The sequence below is a fragment of the Filicampus tigris genome, chromosome 8 (genome assembly GCF_054856515.1).
Source record: "Filicampus tigris isolate MCC_2025a chromosome 8, RoL_Ftig_1.0, whole genome shotgun sequence".
NCBI classification, from domain to species: Eukaryota; Metazoa; Chordata; class Actinopteri; order Syngnathiformes; family Syngnathidae; genus Filicampus; species Filicampus tigris.
Genome location: NC_141224.1, coordinates 20,051,450 through 20,077,414, shown reverse-complemented (window position 1 = coordinate 20,077,414; position 25,965 = coordinate 20,051,450). Strand labels below are relative to the sequence as shown.

The 25,965-nt window shown below is 41.9% G+C and overlaps 3 protein-coding genes across 11 annotated transcripts in view; 1 reads left to right on the top strand and 2 right to left on the bottom strand.

Annotated features, from left to right (window-relative positions):
• oxr1a (oxidation resistance 1a) overlaps positions 1-5,140 on the top strand; it is a 188,321-nt gene extending 183,181 nt beyond the window's left edge. For all 9 annotated transcript variants that reach the window (XM_086037172.1, XM_086037171.1, XM_086037177.1 and 6 more), the window contains 4 exons: positions 1,657-1,809; positions 1,902-1,997; positions 3,241-3,314; positions 3,400-5,140. In XM_086037172.1, the coding sequence (XP_085893298.1) occupies positions 1,657-1,809; positions 1,902-1,997; positions 3,241-3,314; positions 3,400-3,535 (459 nt within the window). In that variant the 3' untranslated portion in view covers positions 3,536-5,140. The remainder of the gene's footprint in view (positions 1-1,656; positions 1,810-1,901; positions 1,998-3,240; positions 3,315-3,399) is intronic.
• On the bottom strand, positions 3,815-16,363 carry sqlea (squalene epoxidase a). The gene is made up of 11 exons (XM_086037179.1): positions 15,897-16,363; positions 14,543-14,807; positions 12,497-12,674; positions 10,412-10,508; positions 10,217-10,330; positions 9,864-10,035; positions 8,045-8,140; positions 7,529-7,671; positions 7,061-7,157; positions 6,899-6,986; positions 3,815-6,813 (listed from the first exon to the last, which is right to left on the bottom strand). Exons 1-11 carry the CDS (start codon positions 16,161-16,163, stop codon positions 6,621-6,623), a joined length of 1,710 nt encoding a protein of 569 aa, XP_085893305.1. The 5' UTR covers positions 16,164-16,363; the 3' UTR covers positions 3,815-6,620.
• A 2,123-nt stretch (positions 16,364-18,486) lies between these two features.
• On the bottom strand, positions 18,487-25,586 carry LOC147144019 (uncharacterized). The gene is made up of 14 exons (XM_086038085.1): positions 25,452-25,586; positions 25,089-25,165; positions 24,932-25,004; positions 24,180-24,292; positions 24,033-24,058; positions 23,804-23,941; positions 22,960-23,069; positions 22,182-22,277; positions 20,743-20,826; positions 20,376-20,502; positions 20,187-20,292; positions 19,262-19,444; positions 19,110-19,184; positions 18,487-18,927 (listed from the first exon to the last, which is right to left on the bottom strand). The coding sequence occupies exons 1-14, from the start codon at positions 25,477-25,479 to the stop codon at positions 18,841-18,843; spliced, it is 1,323 nt and encodes a 440-aa protein (XP_085894211.1). The 5' UTR covers positions 25,480-25,586; the 3' UTR covers positions 18,487-18,840.
• Positions 25,587-25,965: the final 379 nt, after the last annotated feature.

The window sequence follows — 25,965 nt, the reverse complement described above, 5'->3', positions numbered from 1 at the left end:
CTGTTTCCTCCCCCATGTTATATATGGGGCTCCAATACGTTTTAACTTACAAGTGGAAAATTAACCCAATAAACAGCCAGACTTAACTTCATATCAGGTGACACTGCATTTCCTGCTTGAGTGAGAGTCAGTTTACTACACAAAAGTTTGAAGTCGATTTTTCTTATGTTCTCAGCTCTTGTTGAGGCCGCTCCTTCTTTTGGGAGAGTTTAGCAAAAAAGCAGAATAAAAAGCTGTACACGTGCTTGTTAAATCATGATGTGCGCTGTGGTTTTGCATTGTGCGCGAAGGTAGTTTTTGGTGTCTTAAGAGGAACATTTACCTGAAAATTCAGTGTGTCCTGTATAACTCTGATAGTGAACTGCCACTCTTAAACACCATGTAGTAATACACATTAAAACCTTTTAATCTTATTTGCACATCAGGAAGTAAACAGTTACACACACACACCCTCTACGCAACTGCTTTGTGTTCAGTGGAGGCCGGTGCCGGGTTATTGTCAGCATTGTAGATGTAACAATGAACATTTAGGTGACATGATGACTGTCCTGCCCAAGTACAGAAAGAGAGAAGACAGTTTGACAACAATAACAACACTGCTGAAGTGGCAAATCCTCCAACATGACAGTTGACAGACGGCTGGAAATGTGTGAACGCTGAGATGTGCTGCACCAGAGCTCACATCAAGAAAAAAATTAATTGAGGACCATAATCTTAATTAATCTCAGCCAGAGCAATCACCAAACATGTCTCCTTAGGCCTGTGAACGAAATAAGTTTGACGTCGTCAGAGCAATGTGATCGAATGCTTTGTACATGCTATGATATTTTGGAGATTCAAAAAAGGAAGAAAAGGCTATTGCAGTTCATCTCTGAAACGTTTGTCATTTTGTTACAAAATAACAGTGAGGAAGGTTGACTTTGTGAGCACTTGCTGAATGGTGAGAATTTCAATTGTACTTTATTGTAACAGAAAATCCACATCAGCAGGCGAAAGCAGGTACTTGGGAAATCCGCATGTACAGATCTGGGTCACCAACCCTGAGTGTTGCTGCGTGTGTGTTTTGGGCCCTGCAGGCATTTTGCTTTAACACACACTCGCGCACCTCCAAATGAGTCCCAGTCGGCACGTTGACCGATAGATTGCCAATATGCGACTTGCTGTAATCACCCCGAGGACGCAAGTCGGGCAGCGTAGAGGCCGGCCAAGTGGAGCCTCGTCTGCTCGTGGCATCGTTTTCATAACGGCGCCGCGAGCACAATGTGCTGAACCAACAACAAGAGGCCACCGACTGATCAACTATTAGAGAGTGAACACAATGTTGGAGGCCGCTGTACGAAATAGTCAAGAGTACATTTTAGAGGTTTTGAGCTGACCTGTAAAAGAAAGCTGCTCATCCCCTCCAGTTGTCAGTCGGCCTTTTTTTTTCCTGGCACGGAGCAAAGTTGTTGTTAAGCCTTCAGTGTGTCAGCAGCAGGCGCTCTCATGTGGCGCTCCACTTCCTTTCTCCAGGGACATGGTGCAGCCGTGTTACTTTTCGCTAAATGGCAGATGCTGTTAAAAGGTCGCTGCGGATGTAATTGAGCATTGGTCGCTGTGGCCGTTTTTAGGCTTTCATTCCCTTGTGTGCCTCCCCTCCCCTTTTCCTTCACGTAGCTTGCAAGGAATTTGCCACCGCGGACCATCGGTTACCCGTGGACGCTTGCCTTTGGCACATCCAAACATGGCATGAGCATCAAGACGCTGTACCGAGCCATGCAGGGACAGGACACCCCAGTGCTCATGGTCATTAAGGATAGTGACGGACAGGTAGGCTTTGAAAACAACACACTTTTAGTACACTGCTACATAATTGGACCCCCTGAGTCTTGTTTCTGGTGGGTTTTTTTTCCCCACTCCAGGTTTTTGGGGCCCTAGCGTCAGAGCCCTTTAAAGTCAGCGATGGCTTTTATGGCACAGGAGAGACCTTCCTCTTCACCTTCAATCCAGAGTTTGAGGTACACGCTCTCCATGAATTACCAGGTGCCTAACATTCAAACTGGCTGAAGATTTTATCAGCACTGAGCGTGAGCCGCAGCTGTAAAAAGCAGAAGCGCGTTCAACGACGAAGCGTTAGAATCGTCCACTGCACGCCTACCTACCAGGCTAGCGCCTAATGACTCACAACTTGAACAACAAACTGCCAACCAAACATTTAGCAGGGCTGGATTGTGCTTTGTTTTGATTTCCTCAAGATTCCTCAGGGTAAAAAAATGGGCGGCTCAAGCAGGGGTTTGCCAAGTAGGTCCAAGCTCTTGGTTTTCACTGCCCCATACTTGTCCCAACCCCTGATCTGAAAGGAAATGGACAAAAATCAACTTGGGAAGACTGTTGTTACATTTAGTGCTAGAAGTGGTCAAGCATTTTACGCTCTTGTCAGTTCAGAATGTTACAAAAATGAACATAAGAATCGGAGTGATCATTGCATTTCCCTCTCATCGTGTTTCAGGGGCTGTTTTATTGTTTTCAGTCTTCAATATTTACAGTGATTAACAGCAATTTTCTCGACTATTAATATTGCAGTTATGACCGTGATTATTCATAATAATAGATAATGTTAGTAATTAGGAAGGGTGAGGCTGAGGCAGCTCTGCACACCTGAAGGAGCTGACAAAATACAAACAGGACATCCAAGTTCCACCTTGGAGGAGATCTTATTGCGATTATAGTTAATACTAGAAAATGAAATATAAAATTTGAGGGATAGATAATGCAGATAAACCTGTGACCATGTCCAAGTTTTCCTAGAGCAATCCTGACTGCGCACTGGATTCAAACAGTCGTCATCGCTAATCACCTGTAGTCTGTCTTGCATGTGCATTGCACAAGTGCTTAAGTCAGTGACTGTCACATCTGACGGAATTCTTAATCGTGTGGCCGCTAATGCTCATTAGTGCGGTTGACGGTGTATGTTTAGTTTTCAAACTTAGCTCCTTGGCTATCAAGCGCGTTGTTGACCGACTGCGCCACGTCTTTGGACGCATGGCACTTTGAGGAAACGGACCAATTGCTGCAATAAAATCTTTTAACTGCACCAGACTGAGTGTGTTCAATATTATTGTCTGCCAGATCTGGTGTTTATTCAGGTGGCACATACGTTGTCGTTGGGTTCATGAGTATTGCAAAGAGCTTATTCAACAATGTCAACAAGGATATGGCGTGCAATATCATCTGAGAGGCGCACTATTGTGTCTACAACAGGTGTTCAAATGGACGGGTGACAACATGTTCTTCATCAAGGGAGACATGGACTCTTTAGCTTTCGGCGGTGGAAGGTGAGGTTCTCTTGCCCCAAAGGAAAGACTTTGAGGGCAGTACGCAACATTTTCACCACGCAATTTCATTGTCTTTTTCTCCTAGCGGCGAGTTTGGGCTGTGGCTGGACGGAGACCTTTATCACGGCAGGAGTCACTCGTGCAAAACATTCGGGAACCCCATGCTGTCTAAAAAGGAGGATTTCTATGTGCAGGACATAGAGATCTGGGCTTTTGAGTAACAACGGGGGCGCACCACGGGACAAACAGACAAGTCCTGCATTAAGGCAGAGCGAGGAGCGGTCCTCCTGAGAACATTGGCCACGTCCCAACCCGAACTGCACGTCACCGGGGCTCCCCAGGCCGGGAGCCCGCTAGCGGATGCTTGTTGTGCGTTACTACTGCAGTTACTCTGGAGCTTTTTTTTTTTTTTTTCATTTTCTTTGTGGAAAACTACCTTTTGTATGTATCTTGTTAAGGCCTCGTGCAGCATCTTTGCAGCGCGGGCCGCGGGGATGTCAGTGGAAAGTCAATATAAAGGGATCACCAGGGGGACTGTGCCGTGCCGCCCAAGCGGTCCAGATAGGCGTCCCCCAGCAGCCACTCACCTTTTGTCCGTGCCGTAGGACCTTACTGAGCAAGGAAGAAGAGAAACACACGTTCCTATTCAAGTGGTGATGGTGTCGTGTCCGAAGTGGTAGTGGGAAAACAAGAAGTGAGCTACAGTAACACTAAGGTGAAGTTGGAGGTGAGAGATTTGTCTTGTTTTGTTCCATTTAAGTTTCCTCCCACAGTGGAATTCCAGGTGGTCCTCTTGAGGCTAAACTAATCGAGTATATTGTGTGTGGTAGTCCTCCTGTCGTTCACTGTCCTAGCACACCATCTGAAAGCACATAGCTATAACCAGATCAGCCATCGTCGTAATGTTCTGTTCAGTGGGTGTACGTGTGAGTCCAGCTAACACCGGCTGTACTGTTAGTAGACAGTAACGTGTTGCAATAGATTTTGTGGAATATGCAAATAACTGTCCTGTGACCTCAAATAGCCTCGCCAGGGCCCGCGGCACTTTGGCCGCCTCCCGTGGCGCTTTCAAGAGAGGAACGCGGAAAGCTTTTACGTCTTGATACACAATTGCTTTTCTGGCTATCAGTTGAAAAGCCTGAGACGTGCTCAGCCGTTTTACATGCATATATGACAATTATATATCGGTATGTATGATTATATAGGGGTGTATATAATCATATATATTTTGCTGTTAAGTGTGACAGTGATCTATTTGTGCTGACATTTCAGCTGTTACAATATAATGTATATTACCCTGTAAATGATGCTATATACAGTAAATATATATGACCAAGTGTGGATTGGTGGGTTTGCTTCTAGCACTTTAATCTGGTGTAAAAGCGTCAAGGCCAGGCTCTTAGACTCTATTAGCAGTAGCTGTACAGTACTTTTTTTTGTTTAGATCCATAAGATGTTCACTGTTAGTAGAAAGCTTGCTGCTACCACTATCAATAAGGTGACGCCCTAACGCTCTGTGTCGAAAAGGAGGGCCGCTCTGAGGTCGGAAGTGGGGTGCAATGTGGTTCAATGCTCTGCCCGTGGGCTCCCAGGTGAGTCTCAGACGAGGTAGGTACGCTGGCAGACTGACCTGCGACACTGCCTAAACGTCACCCAAGAGCCCTTCTCCCCACCAACACCCTTCTCTGGTCTTGCGCACCAGTATTTGTGTCCTTGTGGAGAGTCACAAAGAATACTATGGATAATTCTTCCAGTTATTTCACCTGAATACCATGTATCAGTGATGTATAAATTAATAAAGCTATACTAATGGTTATAACCAGGGATATGTTGACACTTGTCATCTTTCTTTGCATGTTTTAGCGCAGATTTTTGCCCTGTTTCAATCGCCTTTTGAATATTTTAGTCCTTTGGGAAATTGGAGCCATTGCGCTGCCTTGCAAACAATGAAAACGGTTGGTAGACTCCCAAAACACGACTGGCTATCAGTCTAACCCGAAAGTTATTTGGGACAGGCTCCTGCTTCCATCTGATCATAAACGGCACAAGTGGTGTAGGAAATGGATGGAGTACAGAATGAGTCGAGAGATTATACATAGTGTTGAATAAACTCCCCCTTCTACATCTCCTGTGCACATTTGGTTTTTTTTTATTACATTGGTGACAAGTCATTGTTTTTCAATAATGCTTGAAAATCATCTGTTTGAACTGTAGGTTTTACAAAGGAAAAACCTACCCGTAATTTTTTAACAGTCGTATGTTTTCTGTGTGTTCTGTACATGAGGAGCACTTTTCCAAAGCGAGATAAAGCTACATTTAAAAATGATCCATCTTGCCTTGCCATTCAATCCGTGACCTCTGAATAGTCATAATGTGTTTCTACCCAAAGTAATGTTTAGGGGCTGGTTGGATAAAAAGTTCATCCAAAGACTATCTATCCATTATCGATACCGCTTATCCTCACAAGGGTCGCGGGGCGTGCTGGAGCCTATCCCAGCTGTCTTCGGGCAGTAGGCGGGGGACACCCTGAATTGGTTGCCAGCCCATCGCAGGGCACACAGAGACAAACATCCGCACTCACAACCACACCTAGGGGCAATTTAGAGAGTCCAATCAGCTTACCATGCATGTTTTTGGAATGTGGGAGGACCCGGAGAAAACCCACAAAGGCACGGGGAGAACATGCAAACCCCACACAGGGAGGCCGGAGCCGGGATCGAACCCACGACCTCTGAACTGTGAAGCGGACGTGCTAACCAGTCGCCCATCGTGCCACCTCATCCAAAGGCTACTTCGGAGTATATTTAAACAAATCTGTTTGATTTGTTGTCCGGCATGCAAAACTACATTTGTTTAGTTGTGATTGGAGTTGCACTTTCTTAATCAAAGCCTAAAACCAGCCAGCCTGAGGTGAGTGTGTGTACAGCATCAGAAAACAGTGTCAGGATCTTTCTTAGAAAAGGCACAGCACCTAGACGTTTTAGGTGTGCTAGAAAAAACAAGAGTTTGAAAAACCCTAAAAAATATTGGTTGTTAGACATTAAAACCAACAATATCACAATAATAAAATACAGAAAAGTGTTTACTTTCCGGCGGGTTCAGAATGTTTCTGTCCATGGGCTTGTGCAGGCCTCAAAAATAGTCTCTCCACATAAACAATATGGTCAATAATAGGCAAAGTCATGAGCAAAAGTCACAAACTAAAATTGTCCGATGTGAAGACGTGTGGTAAGTATCACATTTTAACCAAGATTTTGCTCATCATTGGCACTGGGTCTTGTCCGTGTGCACCCATGGGAGGGCCCTTCAATACACCAGGTGCTTGAGCTCCGAATAGATGAGGGGGAACATGACCGTGCAGGCGCGGAAGAGGATTGCTCCGCTTTTATATAAAGCTCTGTGTTTGGTTCTCCAGGACTCGGACTTGAAGTTGAAGTAGATAGCGTACAAGGCAACAGCGAAGAAATGGCCAATGAGGATCATTGGTTTGGGTGATAAACTGGGGGGGGGGGAAAGGAAATTTGATGAGAATCTAATGGCATGTAATAGGTATAATACAACTCTCATCTTTGTATCGCACATACACTGAGAGGAGTCCAATTGGCCCAGCGATGCACTCTCCTCCAAGTTTGAAGTACTGAAAGCAAGCTTTCCTCAGCTCATGCAGGGACTCTGGCCAAAACACACCAAAATGACAAATACTTTGCTCGCAAGCTAATAACAATGTTTGTCGCACAGACGCTCACCATCTGTGGCTGCAAACAGCTCATACAGGGCCTGGGCCAACACGTTCACCACAAAAGAATGGGATGACTTGCGCTCCCAGTGGAATTTTTTCTTTGCCTATTAGGTGGGAAAGACGAAAGAACAAACTTCAATATAGAAAAGGGAAAGCCAACATTGACGTGACCTTGCAGAGGGTCAACTGTAGCGGTTTATGCTAACTGTTAGCACCCATGCAAGGCAACAGGAGTGAGGTGTGAATGTGAATTATAGTTTGTCCATATGTGCCTTGCGATTGATTGATTATTGATTGACAATCTGCTCAAGGTGTGCCCAAGTCACTGGGGTCACTTTTTATCAGAACTGTCTAACAGATCTTTGCGACTGGTCGGCGCTTGCTTCATGTGAATTGTTGCCCGCCCGGGGTTTGAGACTTAGGGTGAAACCAAACATTCGGAATAGTAATTGTGGGCTGCGGCGTCTGCTTTCACCTGCAGCATGGCTCTGTCGTCGCACAGGTCTGGAATGTTCCTCAGCAGGCTCCTCCAGATGCGGACATCATTGAGTGCGACGCTCATCCCTCCTCCAGTCAGAGGGTGCCTCATGTTGTATGCGTCGCCCAGGAGCAACACACCTGCAGGCCACAAAAATACAACCAATGCAATCAAAAATCCCTCAATCTGAGCGCATATTCTCATCTTCAACATTTCGTCATAGCCTAACTAAAATAATGATGCACAAGTGTGCTTCCACTCATAACTGGATGTGTGTGTTCAGAATCAAGCAATCACTTTCAAATTTATGGCACATAGGAGTCGGCACACGCCAGCCACCATTTAAAGTGACATTTAAATGAACTCTACCTAGCAAAAGGTGGCTGCCTAAAGTGCGACTTCACCAGGAAAAGTAATTCAGCTCTGTGTAAAAGTCTGAGGCCATATTGTTCTAATAATCCTTTTTTTTTCATATCAGTGGTAGAAATGGACAGTTTCCATGTGAGTGTGTACCTGGCTTGTTGACAGGAGAGGGAGGGAGGAAGCTGGCAGGCATAGACCTGACACGGTCGTTCTGTAGCGCCTCCATGAAAGGTTCCTTTAAATGCTCTGAAGAGAGGGAGAAGTGAACTGAGATCACTCAGCCACCTTGCCAGAAAGTTGCACACTGAGTGCACGCCCGGAATGTCTAAAAATGCCCGATCAATACGCCAATGTGACCGACTGCAAAATATCAGATGGACCCCTGAAGGTTAGCGCAGCTTTCAGAGTGCACCTCTGATATTTCAGATGAAAAGCCAGCTCCAGCATGAATGCCAGCGCCTTCAAATGCAATGCGCCTTCCGTCACAAGAAGACATAATCACATAATCCGTTACACACGTTATCCACTATTATGTCAGCTTCATGTCAGATCAGGCAAGGACACAAAGAATGAAAAAACTAAAGTCCTTGCAGTCCAGTGTCACCAACTTGTGGGATGCACTTGTGAGCTAAGAACTGACTTTTACTAGTTAATTTGGGGTCGGGGGGGGGGGGGGGTTAAGACAGATTTTTGTGTATTTTGGGTATTAACTGTAAAATCTTATGTGTATGAATATAATCTACAACTATGCGAAACACTTTTGTGAATACTCTCTGTGAAAAGTGTTAAGTCTATCTACAGGACAGAGTGAAATTTGATCTCTGTGTTAAAATTCATCCCGGAGGAACATGCCCACAAATTGTATGAAGTTCATACAAGTTCATACATCATAGCTTGACTTTCACACAAGTTGGAGCTGGGGTTTTTTCCACTTTTAAATTAGAGTTTAAATCAGAATCCAGTCATCAATAGGTTAAACAGGAAGTCAACCCCAAAATTTTCTTTCCAATATGTTCTATACGCCTTCACTAGTCTAAACACGGCGTTCTGATTAATATTGCGTTTGTGGAATAGTCAAATCCACCTGCTTTTGTCCATCTCAGGGGGCGGCCATTTTGTCACTTCTGTTTACTGAAAATGACATCAAAGTTGCTCAGGGCTCAGGTCACGACCAATGACAGCTCAGCTTCAGAAAGCAGGTGACTTGTGATTGGTAGTTACCTGAGCCCTGAACAACTGACCGCCCCCTGAGATGGATACAAACAGGTGGATTTTGCTGCTTAACTCATATTCCACAAATGCAATATTAATCACAATGACCTGTTTAGGCTAGTGGTGGCACATACAACATATTCTTGTCAAGAACATTTTGGGGTTGACTTTAGGCGTGATTATTTTAGAGTTTGCATTCACATCAATTGTACATTCCTTACATATGCAGCTAATGTTTAAAAAAAAATAATAATAATAATAATAAACTTGTGGCTGTCGACTGAAAATGACATCACAACTGCTCAGGGCTCAGGTAACGACCAATCACGGCTGACCTGTTTTCTGAAGCTGAGCCAACGGTGATGTCATTTTCAGTCAACAGAAGTGACAAAATGGCCGTCCCCTGAGATGGCTAAAAATGGGTGGATTTTGCTGCTTAACTCCTATTCCACAAACGCAATATTAATCAGAATGCCATGTTTCAACTAGTGAAGATGCATAGAAAATATTCTTGCTTTTTGGGGGTTGACTTAAGTTTCATTTTTTGCTGTTTTTAATTAATTAGCAAGATAGACTTTGAACAAGAGCATTTCATTCATTGAGCTATGTTACATTTCCACTACTGTTGAAGTACGTTATTATTGCAGTCTGTCTGCTAGCTGGATTGTGATAAAACCTCCTTTCAATCAAATGCCAAAATTCTTTGAAGAAGTCAGTCAATGAGGTCCCCCATTAAATGTTCTTGTCCCGCCTTTACCTGGCAGCTCAGGGTATACTTTCTCGGCCAAATACTGTGGAAGGTTACGTGGCATGTCCCCCCTTACATCCACAAGCACTCTGGTGTGGCTGGAGGAAATCTGATAGATGAGCACAGGGCTGGGGTCAGCCAGCACCAATTCCGCATGGTTGGCTTTAAACTGGGGGCAATCCTGAGAAGTAAAGCCAATGGTTAGAGAAATAAAGTGGAGGTGTGTCACATTGGCCCATATACCGGACCATTACATTTTGAATGACACAATTTTGTAGGTGTGCATGTGTGTGTGTGTGGGGGGGGGGGGGGGCGTGCATGTGTGTTTGGGGGCGCTTGTGTAAAACTCAAGAGAAATGCACCTTCATGAGGCATCCGACAAAGTGAGAAGAAATGTGAGCTTTCCCAGCCACCAGACTCTTCCTGAATTTGGAGAAACATCCGTCAGCCACCACTGTCAAGGCTGCATGCACTTCCTGAAAGACATCCTCATCAGCAACCTCGCGCTCATATTAAAAAAAAAATCATGCAAGACAATCAGAAGTTGTTTTTCTCACCTTCACGTCCCCAGTGTGTTTATCCTTGTACTGTATTCCAGTTACGCAGCCATCGTCTTCCTCCAAACTGGTTACAGTGCCTTCTATAAATGTGACACTAGGGGGCGGAAAAGGACAAATGGTTGAATGCACTGAGTCTAAAGCCTGGACACATCTCAAGAGGGAAAGGAATTAACTCGGTCGTGTTCCTTGTAATGATGATTGTGTCATATCAGCTTGTTTGGAGCAGTGGCAAAGCAAGACTTTTATCCGGGGTTGGGCGGTTGGGGGGGGGGGGTGGGGGTATCTCATGGGGTCCACAAAACAAAAACTTGGAATCACTTATCTTTTTTTTTTTAATGAGTTGTTCAGTCAGCCATGCTTCTATGACCTCTGAGTTCCTTCATTCATGAATAAATGTATTTTATGTTTCTTTGTTGTTATCAAATCCATGAATTTTAAACATCATCTTTTGGTCCAAATCTTTGACCCAGCCTACGTTTTAAATAAGCAAGTTTTGAAATGTTAAATTATTTGAGGTGAAATACGAGTACAATTACATTTGTTTGTAATATCTTCTGTTGTGCCATTTCCTTCACATGCATTGTGTCACTGGTATTACTGTTTGGTACCCAGTTTATTTGAATGTTTTTATTTGTATGCAGCTAATGGTTGCAACATTCATGAGTATACATTTTAAGGATTTAAAATGTGTAAACTCAATGCCAATTCATTTGCAAGTTAAAGTATGTATAAAAAGTGAATGACACATGTAATTAAAATGCTTTACATCTACTTAAATTTTACTTTAAACTCAATTATTGCTATTTTAGTCTTAAAGCGGAAGTCAACCCAAACATATTTTTTTCAAGAATATGTTCCCAGCAGGCCCACAAGTTGAAACACCGCATTCTGATTAATTTTGCGTTTGTGGAATATAAATTAAGAAGCAAAATGCAAAATCACAGATTACCTGTTTTCTGAATTTGAGACGGTCCAGAGATGGCTAAAAATGAGTGGATTAACACTTATTCCACAAATTTATCAGAATGCCCTGTTTCAGCTAGTGGGCTTGGATAGAACATATTCTTGAAAAAAAAAAAAGGTTCCCGTTGACTTCTTTTTTAATAATGTCATTAAGTTTTACTTTGAAATGTGCTGGAAAAATCGGGGAAAACACGAAAGACTGGCACCTGGGGTGGTCCAAGCATATTTGATGGTTTAAGTGGCCAGCAGAGTAGTTTATGTCGTTTGTGCTCCGAATGTAGTTGCGTAACCCGGTAGTGATGTAAAGTGTCATCACACGCCAACTTAGCCACATGCCTGTGCGCCGTGCATGAGAGGGGATGCCGTGGTCGGCAAGTAGCGGGGAGGTCATGTGCAGTTGTTTCGGCGTGTGTGTTGGTTTTATTTACTTTTGTATGCACAATTGATTAACAATGTATTCGTAAATGTATGATTTTTTATAATTGGAAATGATACAAAGCATTTTGTATGTTTTACTTTCACGTTGCTCAAGAAACCATGTGTCATCATGTCATCTTCCAAAGCGCTTATCCTATACAGAGTCGCGGGGAGTTGCTGGAGCCTATCCCAGCCGTCAATGGGCGAAGGCAGACTACACCCCGAACTGGTCGCCAGCCAGTCGCAGGGCACACACAGACACCGTCACTGAGCGGGAATCGATCCCACGCTGCCCGCACACAACTCAGGCGTGTGTACCACTACACTATCAGTGACTCTCAAGAAACCAAAGAAATACAATTTTGCGCCAGCAGGACACAACACTTTTTTTTTATTGATGCCAAGGGCAGCTACACATGGGGAGCCAGCACCCCATCGAGATCCGCCAGTGGTCTGGCGAGTAGCGGGTGCTGGCGAGCATTTGATATCCATCTTAAGGTCCATTAGCACGCTCTTTGTCCTCACTCGTAAGACAATTCAGCAAACTAGTACAATGACTAGGGCACACTAGTAGGGTTGTTGTTTTTTTTTCCACTAGTGCCTTCTACTATTGTATGTATGAAGACGCGTTTCTATAAGCACTTCCAAAAGGTGAAATGACTTCATTTTCATTTTTTTGAGGAGTCTACTGTCAGTACTTACTTGGGCTCTGCCTGGGCGGCCCTCCGCAAGCCCATGATGAATCGCCCATGGTGGAAAGCACGTCCGCACTGGACGTTGTCGTCTTCCTGAGGGTACGGGATCTCCACCTCTGTGCTGCTCTCCATGTCATGGATCACATAACCATTGACCAGATGGGCGTCGAGACCCTCCACTGAGCCTGATGGGGGATGAGGATGGTACAGTTTCTTTCAGTTCCACTCAATAATGCATTATGAAATGAGCAACGGTAACAGCATGATTGATTGCTATGATTAACGCAACGATATGTAGGAATTAGTCTTTGGCATGCACTGAATCAAAGTCAGCCTCGTGATATGTTTTTTTATATCCTTTTTGCACCAGTTTTTCCAGGATGGTATGTTTACCAAAGTTGCCGCACCTTCACTAAGGTATGTTGTCTGTGATTAGATCAGTTGTTTGTTTTGTTTTTTTTTCTTATTATTTTACTTCTGCTTCCTGTTCCCTCCTTTTCTTGGCATGGAGGAAATCGACCAGAACCAGATTGTTTCACCACAAGGTTAGATTAGGCAAGTTAAAATAATTGTAGGTAACTATCATTTTATTATTCTAAATTTAAGCCTACAAAGTGTCTGTTGTTGTTTGTCGTTTAATTGCATTTCCATGTCATACTAGTTGACTGTCTCCAAGGTTATTATAGTTGACAAAAACTAATGAAATAATTGAAACTATCCATCCATCCATTATCGATACCGCTTATCCTCACAAGGGGTCGCGGGGCGTGCTGGAGCCTATCCCAGCTGTCTTCGGGGCAGTAGGCGGGGGACACCCTGAATTGGTTGCCAGCCAATCGCAGGGCACACAGAGACAAACATCCGCACTCACAATCACACCTAGGGGCAATTTAGAGAGTCCAATCAACTTACCATGCATGTTTTTGAAATGTGGGAGGAAACCAGAGTACCCGGAGAAAACCCACGCAGGCACGGGGAGAACATGCAACCTCCACACAGGGAGGCCGGAGCTGGGATCGAACCCACGACCTCTGAACCGTGAGGCGGACGTGCTAACCAGTCACCCACCACGCCGCCCCAATTGAAACTAAAATTGAAAAAAACATTTTCTGAAACGAAATAAAATAAAAACAAAAACGCTTTTTAAAAATGAATATTAACTGAAACTACATACGTACGTTTATGAAACATACTAAAATTATAGCAAAAAATTCAATTTTCATCTTGGTCAAAAGATATCAGACGTGCTTTCGGGGTTCCTTTTAAATATATTTATTTTGGTATTGCTGTACGTCCGTACAGAAGAAGGAAAATCAAACAGTCGTTTGAGAGTTATAGTTTACTTTATTACACAATACTTAGTGACCTTTTTTTTTGCACTATAAGCAAACACTCCATATATTTAAAAGAAAAAATAATACTAAGACTAATAAAACTAAACTAAAATTAAATATTTTCAAAAAAACAAAAATAAACTTGCTCTAAAAACTAATTAAAAGTACATTTAAAAAAACAAAAGTCAAAACGAAATAAAAACGAACTATCATGAAAAATCCAAAACTATTAGAACCCTACTGTCTCATAAATCTAAACCTTGTTCAACCTCAGAAAACGACACTGATACTTTTATTCTCGTACATAATAGCACTGTAGTGTTCTGCTTCTACAATAAATGTGTATTTTATTGTACAGTATATCAATTAGTTTTTATTCTAATTACCTATTTTCACTTACTGGCTGGTTCGACTATCTTAAAATACTTGTAATGTCCACTTTGTTAAGTTTACATCAACAAATAAGGTTAACACAGAAATATTTCGATGGACTTTGGTTCCAGTCCTACTTTTTTCCAAGAAGCCAGTGTTCCATGTTGTGAAATGTTAAAGATATGACAACTCTTTACACAATAGAATGCGTGCAAATGACAAATGACAGGTTATCAGCTGAGTTCAGCGTATACTACAACTAAAAAAAAAAACCTTTACAACGAATTAAGTTACAATAGTTGTACCTCAGATCATGCTTGGTATCAAGCACTTTGCATGTCACTGACCTTCCAGGCCCAGCTCTTTGAGCGCTCGATAGCCTCCAGGTTGCAACAGCTCCCCCACAATCCTGTCAGGCTCCTTCAGGTCCCTCTCCACCACCGTCACCCGTCGACCATCCCGCGCCAGTACGGCCGCCATTGCCGATCCCAGGACGCCGGCCCCAACTATCACCACATCCGGCTCAGAATCTGGCTCGAGCTCAACGAAGGAGCCAACTTGGGAGTTGGATGTGGAAGATATACTAGCCACGTGTTTCCTTCTTCTTGGGCTCTACCAGAGAAATGACATTGAGACACACATTGTAGGTATTGTTGAACGTAGGGGGCCGGTAAATGGTGTAACCACATGAATGCGTAGCGGTCTAACGTTAAACCAGAAAGCATGGTTCAGTGTGTACTTTGATTTTAAGTTGATGCTTTGGTAAATATTGGATACAGAAAGGGAACAAACTGCTTATGTTTTGTGTGAACAGCAACACATTTAAGTACATTGACTTAGATCTTTATAGGAAAGCGCACCATCAATAGTTTGTCTTCTTTTTAGGAAATTGTGGAAAATGGCATCGAAGTGTCTAAGGGCACAGGTAACGACCGTCACAGCTCACCTGTTTTCTGGGTTTGGTCATGTGACATTCGCAAGCTGAGCCCCTTTGGCACTGTGATGTCATTTTCAGTCAGCAGGAAGTGGCGCCGCCCCCTGAGATGGCTAAAACGGGTGGATTTTGATGCTTAATTCATTTCCACGAATGCAATTTTAATCAGAATACCGTGTTTAGATTAGTGGAGGCGCATCTTTAGAAAGAGAATGCCCCTCCCCCTTTAATATTCGTGCAGTCGTACATCATCAACCCGTCATACTACATCATTGCCCCTGCATTTGGTATATCCCTTGTACCAAAAATTGTACCAAGCTTTCACGATATTGTATGACCTGCTTTTGATTGAGACACAAAATTGGTATTTTGAGCTACATAAACTGACTTTCGAACATTTATCGTGTTCGTATAACTGTTCGTATACATGATAAATATATTTATTATCCAGGTTTCCAAGGTGATATAACAAAATTTCACACAAGAAAACAGCTCATGTTAAATCTGCATGATAATCATTAATTTTCCATATAAGAATCAGTAATAATGACTTTAAATAAATACTAGGGTGATTTTTACACAAATGCGCTGATGCTATCACTTATTGTAGTGCCAGTGTACGCATGTGTCCCTGATTACCTTATTTGTCAGCTAGTAATCTGAGGTGTTCAAAGAACATTTTTTTACATATGTATGCACCCACCCATATACCTCAAAATAGTTTGTTGTGAGTCATAAAGCAATTTTAGAACGTGTGAAAATCTTACCTTATGACACGTTTTGTCTGCATTCTGCCTCCTTTGTGGTTTGAGAAAGTTGACGACAGGCAAGAGCGACAAAAGGCTCAGAGGTGAACTTAGCACCTGAGAGACTCTGAGCTTGTGGCCATGGAAATACCTGAAATAAGACAGCAGCAGTCCCACTGACAGAAATAAGACGAGGGCTGCCATCAGCTCTCTCTGAGCCAATGTCCAAACAGCTCCGGACTTTTTGTACAGATACGTGAAGCTGGCTAGTCCCAAAAAAGTCCACATCTCGGATATTTAGAAAAAAAAAAGTATAAATATATGATATCAAGAAACAAATTGATAAAATGTTGGTACCGTGACCCCGACTTTAACAGTCGGTTAAAATCGGAGACGAATTAATCGTTATCCAATGTTGAATCAAGGTGCTCCCAAAAAGAAGACACTTTTGTAACTCATGTTAATTTGTTAGTTTGCCAAATCCAGGGATGTTGAATATCATATGGCAAAGAGAGAGACGCTGACCCTTGTGATTGGCTGGTTCCACAGAAATCTCCCACCCGTCCAATCAGGTGAGACGCACCAGTGAGCAGAGCTCACGCTATGTGCTGATTGGAAGACAGGGGGAACGTTTACACTCCACGCGCATGCTGATTGGATAGCCAACTGTCAGGGCGAGTAGTATGATGTGATGTCAGGAGAAAAGTGCACGTTCACGTCTAGACCGGAGCAAACTCAAACTACCAGACAGACTCCAGTGGTGGAACTGGGGGGGGGGGGGGGGGGGAATTTAAAAAAAAAACAAAAAACGGTGGGGTGGAACTGCAGCGGAGATTGGATAGATAGCAGAACGTCGAACAAGCACCATACCACCCACTGGGTGCTATTTGCGTTCTCAGGAAATTAATTAACTCTAAAACACCTTTTTTCAAAAAAATAAATAAATAAATTATATATATATATATATATATATATATATATATATATATATATATATATATATATATATATATATATATATATATATATATATATTAGGCAAATGAGTGTCCTCCGCATTGACTTTATTGCATATCTAATAAATAACATTTGCGTATTTCATAAATAAAATTTAACAGATTACGTTAAACTACCTTGAAGATTAAAAAAAATAGCATTTGTTGCCTGTCCTTGCTTCCTAAAATTGAAATATAATAATTTATTCTTAACGGGTCACTGATGGTATAGTGGTACACACGCCTAAGTTGTGTGTGGGCAGCGTGAGTTCGGTTCCCTCTCAGTGACGGTGTGTGTGCCCTACCACTGGCTGGCCACCAGTTCGGGGTGTAGTCTGCCTTTCGCCTATTGTCAGCTAGGATAGGCTCTAGCACCTCTCCGCGACCCTAAGCAGTTTGGAGGATAACACACTTATCCTTATACTCTTAAATGTAGTTTCTGTAAAACAAATAAAAATAATAATAAATGAATACATTTAAAAAAAATTATAACTCGTTTTATCGCTAGGTTTTCACTCGGTCCTGTTGCCCTAACACATTACACCCTCTTTAAAAACTTGGGGAGAATATTCCACAAGTCACATGGTCAACAGGAAGTTGCAGCATTCACGTCCTCTAAGGCCATGTGAAGGCCACAAGTAAGTTCACCCATTTATATTTCTGTATATTTGATGATACTTTTAACTATGATGTCTGTACCTGGCCTATTGAAAGGAGAGGGATTTTAACCTCTCGGTTAAAAATCTTGCCACTTTAATAATTTGTTGATTTTACTTATTTTCTTTTTTTTGTGTGTTTTATTTGCATAAATGCTCTGTGGCTTAAATTCATATATTTGCAATTTCTATACTTTAAAATCACTCGTTACTTTCAGTTCAGTTTCAGTGTAACAAAACAATGACAAAAAAAATAAGTTGCCACAAATAGACCAATAATATTTTTTGAGTAGTTCTATAGGTGTATTATCAGATTTAGAGTAGAAAAATGACAACAATGTGTGTCATTGTCAATGTGTGTTGTTATGGCAAGCAAATGGCACCGATTTGGTGACATGGCCCACTATAGCAAAATGTCATTCTCCAACAGTCCTAAAACACCCAAATTGGAATATATAGGAAAAGTGCAAAAAGGCAAATATTTTTTTCCTTTAACATCCATAAACAGGTCAGCTATAAATGTCATAAATCAAATATTAAGGCAAAACTACTCAAAAACATGGGAGTTCTTTCAAACTTTACAGCTTTGGGAATGCCAAACAGCTCAAAACTACAAGGCACTTAAACTATATATCAATAAGAAGGTGGTATGTGACAGATGATTTTTAATTACAAGGGGGAGAACACATTAACATAGAATAATTGCTTACATTCTTTTTAGTTCAAAGGGCTCCAGAAATCAGTCGTTGGGAACAGGAAGCCAAACAGAAGCATTGAAGGAATGACTCCAAAATTATTACTGAGATTATTAGATGTACATTTATTTCTACACATCCATGAAACTATGCAATCACTGCTATGTATTAAATATAAAACACATATTGAAAATCTAACATTACCATCTGCTGGACCTGGTGATGTACCCAATTAAGCATCCAATAAGAGTAGAACGTGCATACATTAGGGTTCACTCATTTTTATTGTACGCTGCTTTCTTTTGTACATCTCCATATTTAACGCATTAATAGTAGACAATTACGAAAAACAGCCAAAATGACATGATGAGCTATAATTTGACCACTACTTGTACTTGTGAATGTATTTTGTATCAGTTTTCATAACATTGGTTGAGCTAGTCGTTAATAAAAACAATAAAAGACCATTGAATGTGCTTTTAATGTTCTGCATCACACCCAAGACTGTCTTACTATTATAAGCAAGATAATTACACAGTACAATTTGTTTAATGTGCTCTTTGAGGTTTGGATTCAACACGATTTAATTATACTATTTTCAAGGGGAAAGGATGGGTCCTTATTTCACATAATAATTAAAGATGGATTCATATTTTTCTTGCTTCCCTGATGTCGTTTTGGGCTCACCATTCTGCTTGATAAAAACCTGAAATAAAACATAGCATAAACATTTGATCATAAATGAATAAAACAAAGACACCTCCTGAAATGCCCTGACAAACACTTTCTTTCAAACAAGCAATCCAGCAAATTCCTTGGTGATTTTAGTGCAGCGGCAATGACAGAGATGTGAAGAGAGCCAAAGGTAAGTGCAGTTTGGACCTTTACCTCCATCTCCTCCAAGGTAGCAGAACCTTCTTCCACTTTCAGTCCAATGCCTTGGCTGAAGCTTGAGTAGCGCTCCTGTCCAAATAATGCACTACCAGTTGGAGAAGGCAACAAACGCATGGCTGGGAATTTCACAGAGCATGAGAGCATACCTTGACCAGGTTTGCAATTAGCCCGTCTTCAAGGATGCAAACAGCATTCCTGAGTCCCCGTGCAAAAGCATCCATGGCTCCGATGTGAGCGATGAATAAGTCCTCCGGGTCAGTAGACTCTCTGCGCACTTTTGCATCAAAGTTCAGGCCTCCGGGCTGCAGCCCACCTTGTTCAATGATGGTCTGGAGGAGAGATGACACTCAAGGATACATTTCATCGAGCCATTCAGTGCAACTACATGAAACAGGAAATAGCAACTGTGCAAACATTTGATATGTCTACTCTAAACACAGTAGCAAAAATGAAATTGTACAAAATCCTTTGCATTCATTATTAATTTCTATGATTTGGATGCACAATGGAAAATGAGGTTATTGATATTTACCACATTGTGCTTTTCACCTTCTTTATGAAAATTCACTAGCTCTTAGCTTTACTTTTGTGTTTGGTTGATGTTTTCTCACTCATGTTTCTTGTGTCAGTCTGCACTCCGGAGGCCTTGGGTGTGCTCTGCGTTTCGCTCCCATGTACATCAATTCAAAATATAACAGGTGTGCGTTTGTGAGCGGAGAAGTACTTTTAAGGAGGCACAGAGTTCCTAGACCACAAGGCCCAACTGATAGATGGAGAAAAGGACAGCCTTTGTAGTCACGGCTGCAGCTGTTGTGAAAGCGCTACATAAAGTTGTATTGTATGAGGAAAAGTGTCTCTCTGCAGGTAGTTGAGTAGGACGCAATACACACCATGCGTAAGAAGAGAAAGACTCGCCCCTTAACTCTTGCACATTGTCAGTCTGCTGAGTACTGCGTAAGACGAAGTTTTATGACTAAACGACTATACTGTATATACACACACTATACTATATTACTATACTCAAATGTTATTTTTTTGCGCAGCAACAGCCAAGACTGGCACTGAGCTCACCTTCATGACCAAAGTTGTGTTTCTGATGTCCATAGGGAACTGGTCAGTGTCCCAGCCCAGGTCAGGAGAACCAGTGTTAGCATCAACTGATCCCAGCATACCAAACCTGAGAAGAGGACAAGTACTTCGCTTCTAGCAAGGCTAAAGTCTCATCACATGGAGAATGGTGCACATGTCGAGGCGTCTCACGCAGAGGCTACGACGACGTCGTGTTCATACGAATGTCCCGCCAAGGTGGTGTGGTTGGGCTCAATGTTCAACTTAAAGTGGCTTTCCAAACCATAATGCTTGAGGAATCCGAGCACGCTCATCGCATCTGTGGAGGGAAACAACTAGACGTCAGAACTAAATTCTGACAATTGAAATGCCATTCATCCATTCCAGCCACTCCCCCCAAAAAAAGAAAAACACCACCATATTTTTGGTTATACGAGAAGTTATATTAGAATTTTGCCTCAAAATACAAAAATCCAAGCAACGGCTCGTAAACTCGAAAAACTCGCCAGGTGGGGTGCTCGTAAAATAAGTCAAGGTTCGTTGAAGTTGAACGCCTTACCGTAGTCATATTGATGTTTGCAGGGCTCCTTTGGCTTCGGCTCAATCAGAAATTGGCAATTTAACCCAATCTTCTCTTTGTACTCTGGTGATAGGAAGAACATGTTCAACTGACACAGAGAAACGTACATCATCCATCACTAGCTTCAAACATTAGCTACAGAATTTCAAGGATCCAAAAACAGTGTGATATCAAACAATCACCTGAGCAATCATGACCACGACTCAATTCAAGTTTGAAAATGTAGGACGTACTAAAATGTGCAAAATGTAATGGGTTCTCCCAAGTTTCCTGCACCCCACTTATTTAAAGTTGTGCAGAAATCGGTTTTGCCTAATATTACTTACTGTACAACCATGCGCAATAAATAATTCTAATCAAAAACTAAAATCTTTGGCGATTATTTGGTATTTTCAAATGATTTCTAATACTTATTGGATGCATAAACGCCAATATAAAGCAAATAATTAGCAGAGCTGGGCATTTTACTAAAAATTGAGCGTCCGTTATTCATCACCCATCTGCAGCGAGGGTACCCCTCCGTCATCCGTATTTTTTTCGGCGGGGAAATAGTACCCGCCTATTGGCCGGTCCGGTCCGCCTCTGATTTTCAAAAGGCTTCCGTCACTTCGAGAGCCCCCCCCCCCCCCCCCCTCCCGCTGGCCGATATTTGAACAAAACAGTGACTCACAGTGACTGTGCGTCATGGAAGCCTGTTCACAGCCTGGTCCCTCACTTAAATCTGTCTCCCATGCAACAACAACTCACTATTCTTCCTCTTCATCGAAGCCTTGCCGCGGAAAATAGACTAAAGACGGACTACAGACGAAAGACGGATTAAATGGTCTTCCAACTATGCTTACTCCGTCCATTTTTAAATTTTACCCATCGTTCGTCAACCGTCATCAAGACGGGCGTCCGTCATAGGCAGATAGACGGACCGGTCCGTCACATAGACGGAATGCCAAGCTCTGATAATTAGTACAAACACCTTGTGACAAAGTGCTGCTTTTTATCCACTTTAATAGTTGTAAGCATCTTTTGTTGAATGAATACCCATCTTAAAGGCTCAAACATCAGTGAACACTAATGACCTCTTTAAAGAGAAGTCAACCCAAAAATGTTCTTTGCAACAATATGTTGTATGCGCCCCCGCTAGTCTAAACACGGCATTCTGATTACAATTGCGTTTGTGGAATATGTGTTAAGCAGCAAAATTCACCCGTTTTTAGTCATCTCACGGGGCGGCTATTTTGTCATTTCTGTCAACTGAAAATGACATCACAACGGCTAAGGGTCTCAGGTAACAACCAATCAAGGCTCAGTTTCAGAAAACAGGTGAGCTGTGATTGGTTGTTATCTGAGGCAGCTCTTGTATTGGATTTCATTAGATTGTGCACATGTACCAAATGAAGGGTTTAGTGAGAATATTTACTTACTGATAGCCATTTTGAAGAAGTTGGCCATATGTTTCAGTTCAGCGGCAACATCAGTATTATGGACTGAGAGGAAACCCTCTCTTCCTCCCCAAAACACTGAGGACAATGATACAATTGTTGTTTACAGCTTCTTTCATAAAAGCACTTCTCACAAAAAGTTAGGGACATTCGGCTTTGAGGTGAAGTTTCAGGATGAACCTAAATTGCACTCTAACCTTTATGGCTGGCCTTTTGTCAACTTTGCAATGCGCGTCCAGCTGTTCAATGTTTCAGTGCTTTATGCACAACTTGCTGTTCTCTAACAAAGAGCTGGTGTTTGATCCATGAAAATGTTAAAGGAAGTGTTCATTTCCAGAAATCTCCGTGTTTTTTCTGCAAATTGCCGATGACACTTTCAAGCTCAGTAGCCACTTTCCTTTGAGAACATTCTGTTTGAAGCCACATGACGTCAACCTAATGCTAATTTGTTACGTGCTGTCTGAGTCTCGTGACATTAAAATATCAACAGGAAGATGAAGAAAACTGATTCAATATCAATTCTAATTGAACCAGGACATTTATTGGTACATGGATCAAAGTAAATACCAGTTGTGAATTTAGCTGTTCAGACCATTGTGAGAGAACAGCAAATTGTTCAGGAAGTACTAAAACATTGACCAGTTTGGACTTAAAAATATACTGTACATGCGTTTAGAAGTTCAGAGAATGTTAAATTAAGTTAATCTTCAAAGGCATTATAGGTTCAAAGTATATGTTGCTAGTTTATTATGTCCCATACCAAAGTTTTCTGCACGCAGCTTTTTGGCAACATCCAGCCCCTTCTTGACCTGAGCGCCAGCATAGGCCAGAACGTGACAGTCTGGATTGGTGGCTGCACCATTCATGTACCTGCCAAATACAATTATAACTGCTATCAACTATAACATCTCTTTTGCTATTGATCAACATCCAACTAATCAAAACAAAAGGCTTTAGGAAAATCCCCCAAAAGGGTCCTTCTTGTCCAAAGTGTCAGACGGCACACTCAAGCTGTCAAGTCAAATTTATCTATAAAGCCCTTAATCACAAAATAGTCTCAAAGGGCTTCACAGGCCCGCAGTTGACTCATTTTAACGACATCCCTTGATCTAAACTCCCCAACAGGGCAAAGAAGCTGTAAGCTGTACACATTACAAGTACATAACAAAATGATTTATTGTATCCTGTTCGATGCAGATTTCATCCCAAATGCTGCATGTCATTTCTCTATCTAACAAGTGGAAAACTAAATCGGCTGCTCGGTTTGTGCAATTCCAAGGACAAATTCTAATATTGAGGCTCTTGACTGCAGGAAGAAAAAAAAGAAGCTTGTTTTCAGTTGCCTATTTCACACACAGTTTTAAAGTGGAAGTCAACCCCCCAAAAAATCTTTGCAATATGTTCTATACAATTTCACTTAAACTTAAACTAGCGGGGCTGCACAGAACATTGTAAATAAAATTTTGGGGTTGACTTCCAGCGCTTGTGTAACTTTCCTGCGTATTCAGGTTATTATGGTACACAATATGTCTTTACATACCTTTGAAGTAGTAAGACAAACATCAAAGAGAACTAAATACTGTAGAAATGTGTATTGCACAGACCTTGGATGGGCAAAGAGGTTGCAGGTCACCCACAGCACCTTGACTCCAGTCTGGTTCTGTAACTCAAGAGCTAGATCGGTGATTTCATCCAGATTTTTATTTGACTCCACCAGCGTGAAGCCCTCAGGTGCCATGTCTCTAAAAAGGCAGATAATATATTTTTAAAATAAGGCTATTTTGCCACCCATGTTTGCCTTTGCCACCTCAGAGGATCACATCAGGTCCGTACCTGTCATGAAATGTGTAATATTTCACCTGTGAAAACAAGCAGATGTGACAAAAAGTAAACACGTAGGTGGTTGGTTGGTTGGTGTTGGTGTTTCATTCAAACAACTCTGTGCAGGTCAGACTTTGATAAAAAGTTGAATTTCCTCACGCCTATCTTGGTAAAAAACTCAAAAGCGGCCTGCAGCCGCTTCTTGGCTGTTTCCATGGGAGAGCCTGTGTTCCAGGACCTATGGAGCGTTGGAAACCCAAAGGGATCGGCACCTGCAGTCCCATGACAAAATAACACGATCTCTTAGAAACATCACAGGTAGCAAAACGGTGTAAAAGCCTGAAACGTAGAGGCCAATTTATAGTCACAGATTTTAGACCAGCAAATTCTACATATTCATGCACAGAATACATTACCACCATCTTAGTCTAATGTAGCGTTTCCTGAACACTGTGCCAAGAGATTGTCATTTATGCCGCAAAAAAATATGATTATTCGTGTACTACAAATTATGAATGAGACAAGATTGCCATTATTTCAGTACTGTACAAACACTTTGTGACATCCTCAGCTGAGGATCTGAGGCTCCAGGCTGTCTCGTACGGTTAAAGGTTGGTTATAAAGCTCAGAGCTAGGCCCATAAGTGCTTTAAAACTAATCTGTAAAATCAATTCTAAAACACAATGATAGTCAATGTAGTTATGCCTCCCAAAATGGGGGGGGTGATATCAACTAAGAGCATTCAACCATTTTCAATACTGCAGATGGTTGGCAATCACTGCATTTGACTAGACGCAGGTAGCAGTACCAACTCAACTGTGTGCTTATAATTGAGCTCTTGTACTTGATATGCAGGCGTACCCAGTGTTGTGATACATCATTGTATTTTGGGTGATAAATTGTTACAATACCAGTTCCACAGAAGGTGTGCCAGTAGCAAACTGAAAATCTCAGCCAGTCCTCCATCGTCTTCCCCATAAGAACCTGCACACGGGACGGACACGTTGGAGATGCGAATCACGTATCGCCTCTCATGGGCCAAAGTAAACACACTACACTTGTCTGTACCTCCTGTGCATTGTAATGTTTGAAGCACATGACATCTTTGGGTCCTGCACCGGGAACATATGGGATCTTGGGAATGCCTATACAGTACAAATGTGATGCAATGTTTCATGTCTGCATAAAGAAACGTCAAAAACCGTACCGGACAAACAAGGAAGCGGATTTCTGCACACACGTTCCACAGATGTTTGTGTGTGATAAAAACAAGAGTCGGCTCAGAAAAAAAGAAAATGCGCATTCCACCAAAGTACAATTCAAGTTGTTTCGGCCTTCGTGTTCGCAGCCTCGCTAAAGAACTGCTATGATGCAAAATACAACATGTGTTAGTGTATAATAAGTGTTAAGTGTTATAATAAGTGTTTTTACCCGCAAAGAATTCCTTCTGAAACTCCATTGAAGCACGACGATTACAGCTGTTGCATTTAACAAGTTTGTTGTTGACGTTCTTCTTCCTGAAGAAGTTCAGTACATAACCACAAGGAGTCAGTAGTTTCCCAGAAACCCCAAACTACAGTGCCCTTTGAATAGGAGTCGCTGGTTTACATTACTACGAGATTACCAACGGAACACTGTAGTCTGGATTTCTACTAAATTTGATACCTTGTAGATGAGCCATTCTACCGAATTGGTTGAAATTGCTGTCCCACAATGAAAATAACATTTTGAAAAACAATGAAGTGTTCAGACCTTGCATATTTAGTGATATCTTGTCATGTCATGTCATCTTCCAAACCGCTTATCCTATACAGGGTAACAGAAACAACAAACAAACCCACACACCAGGTCGATATGCATTAGTCCTCCTCCATGTTCACTGCTTTACATTCACTCAATTCAGACCTATAAAGTATGCGTTTCAGTTTTCTTTTTCCATGATACA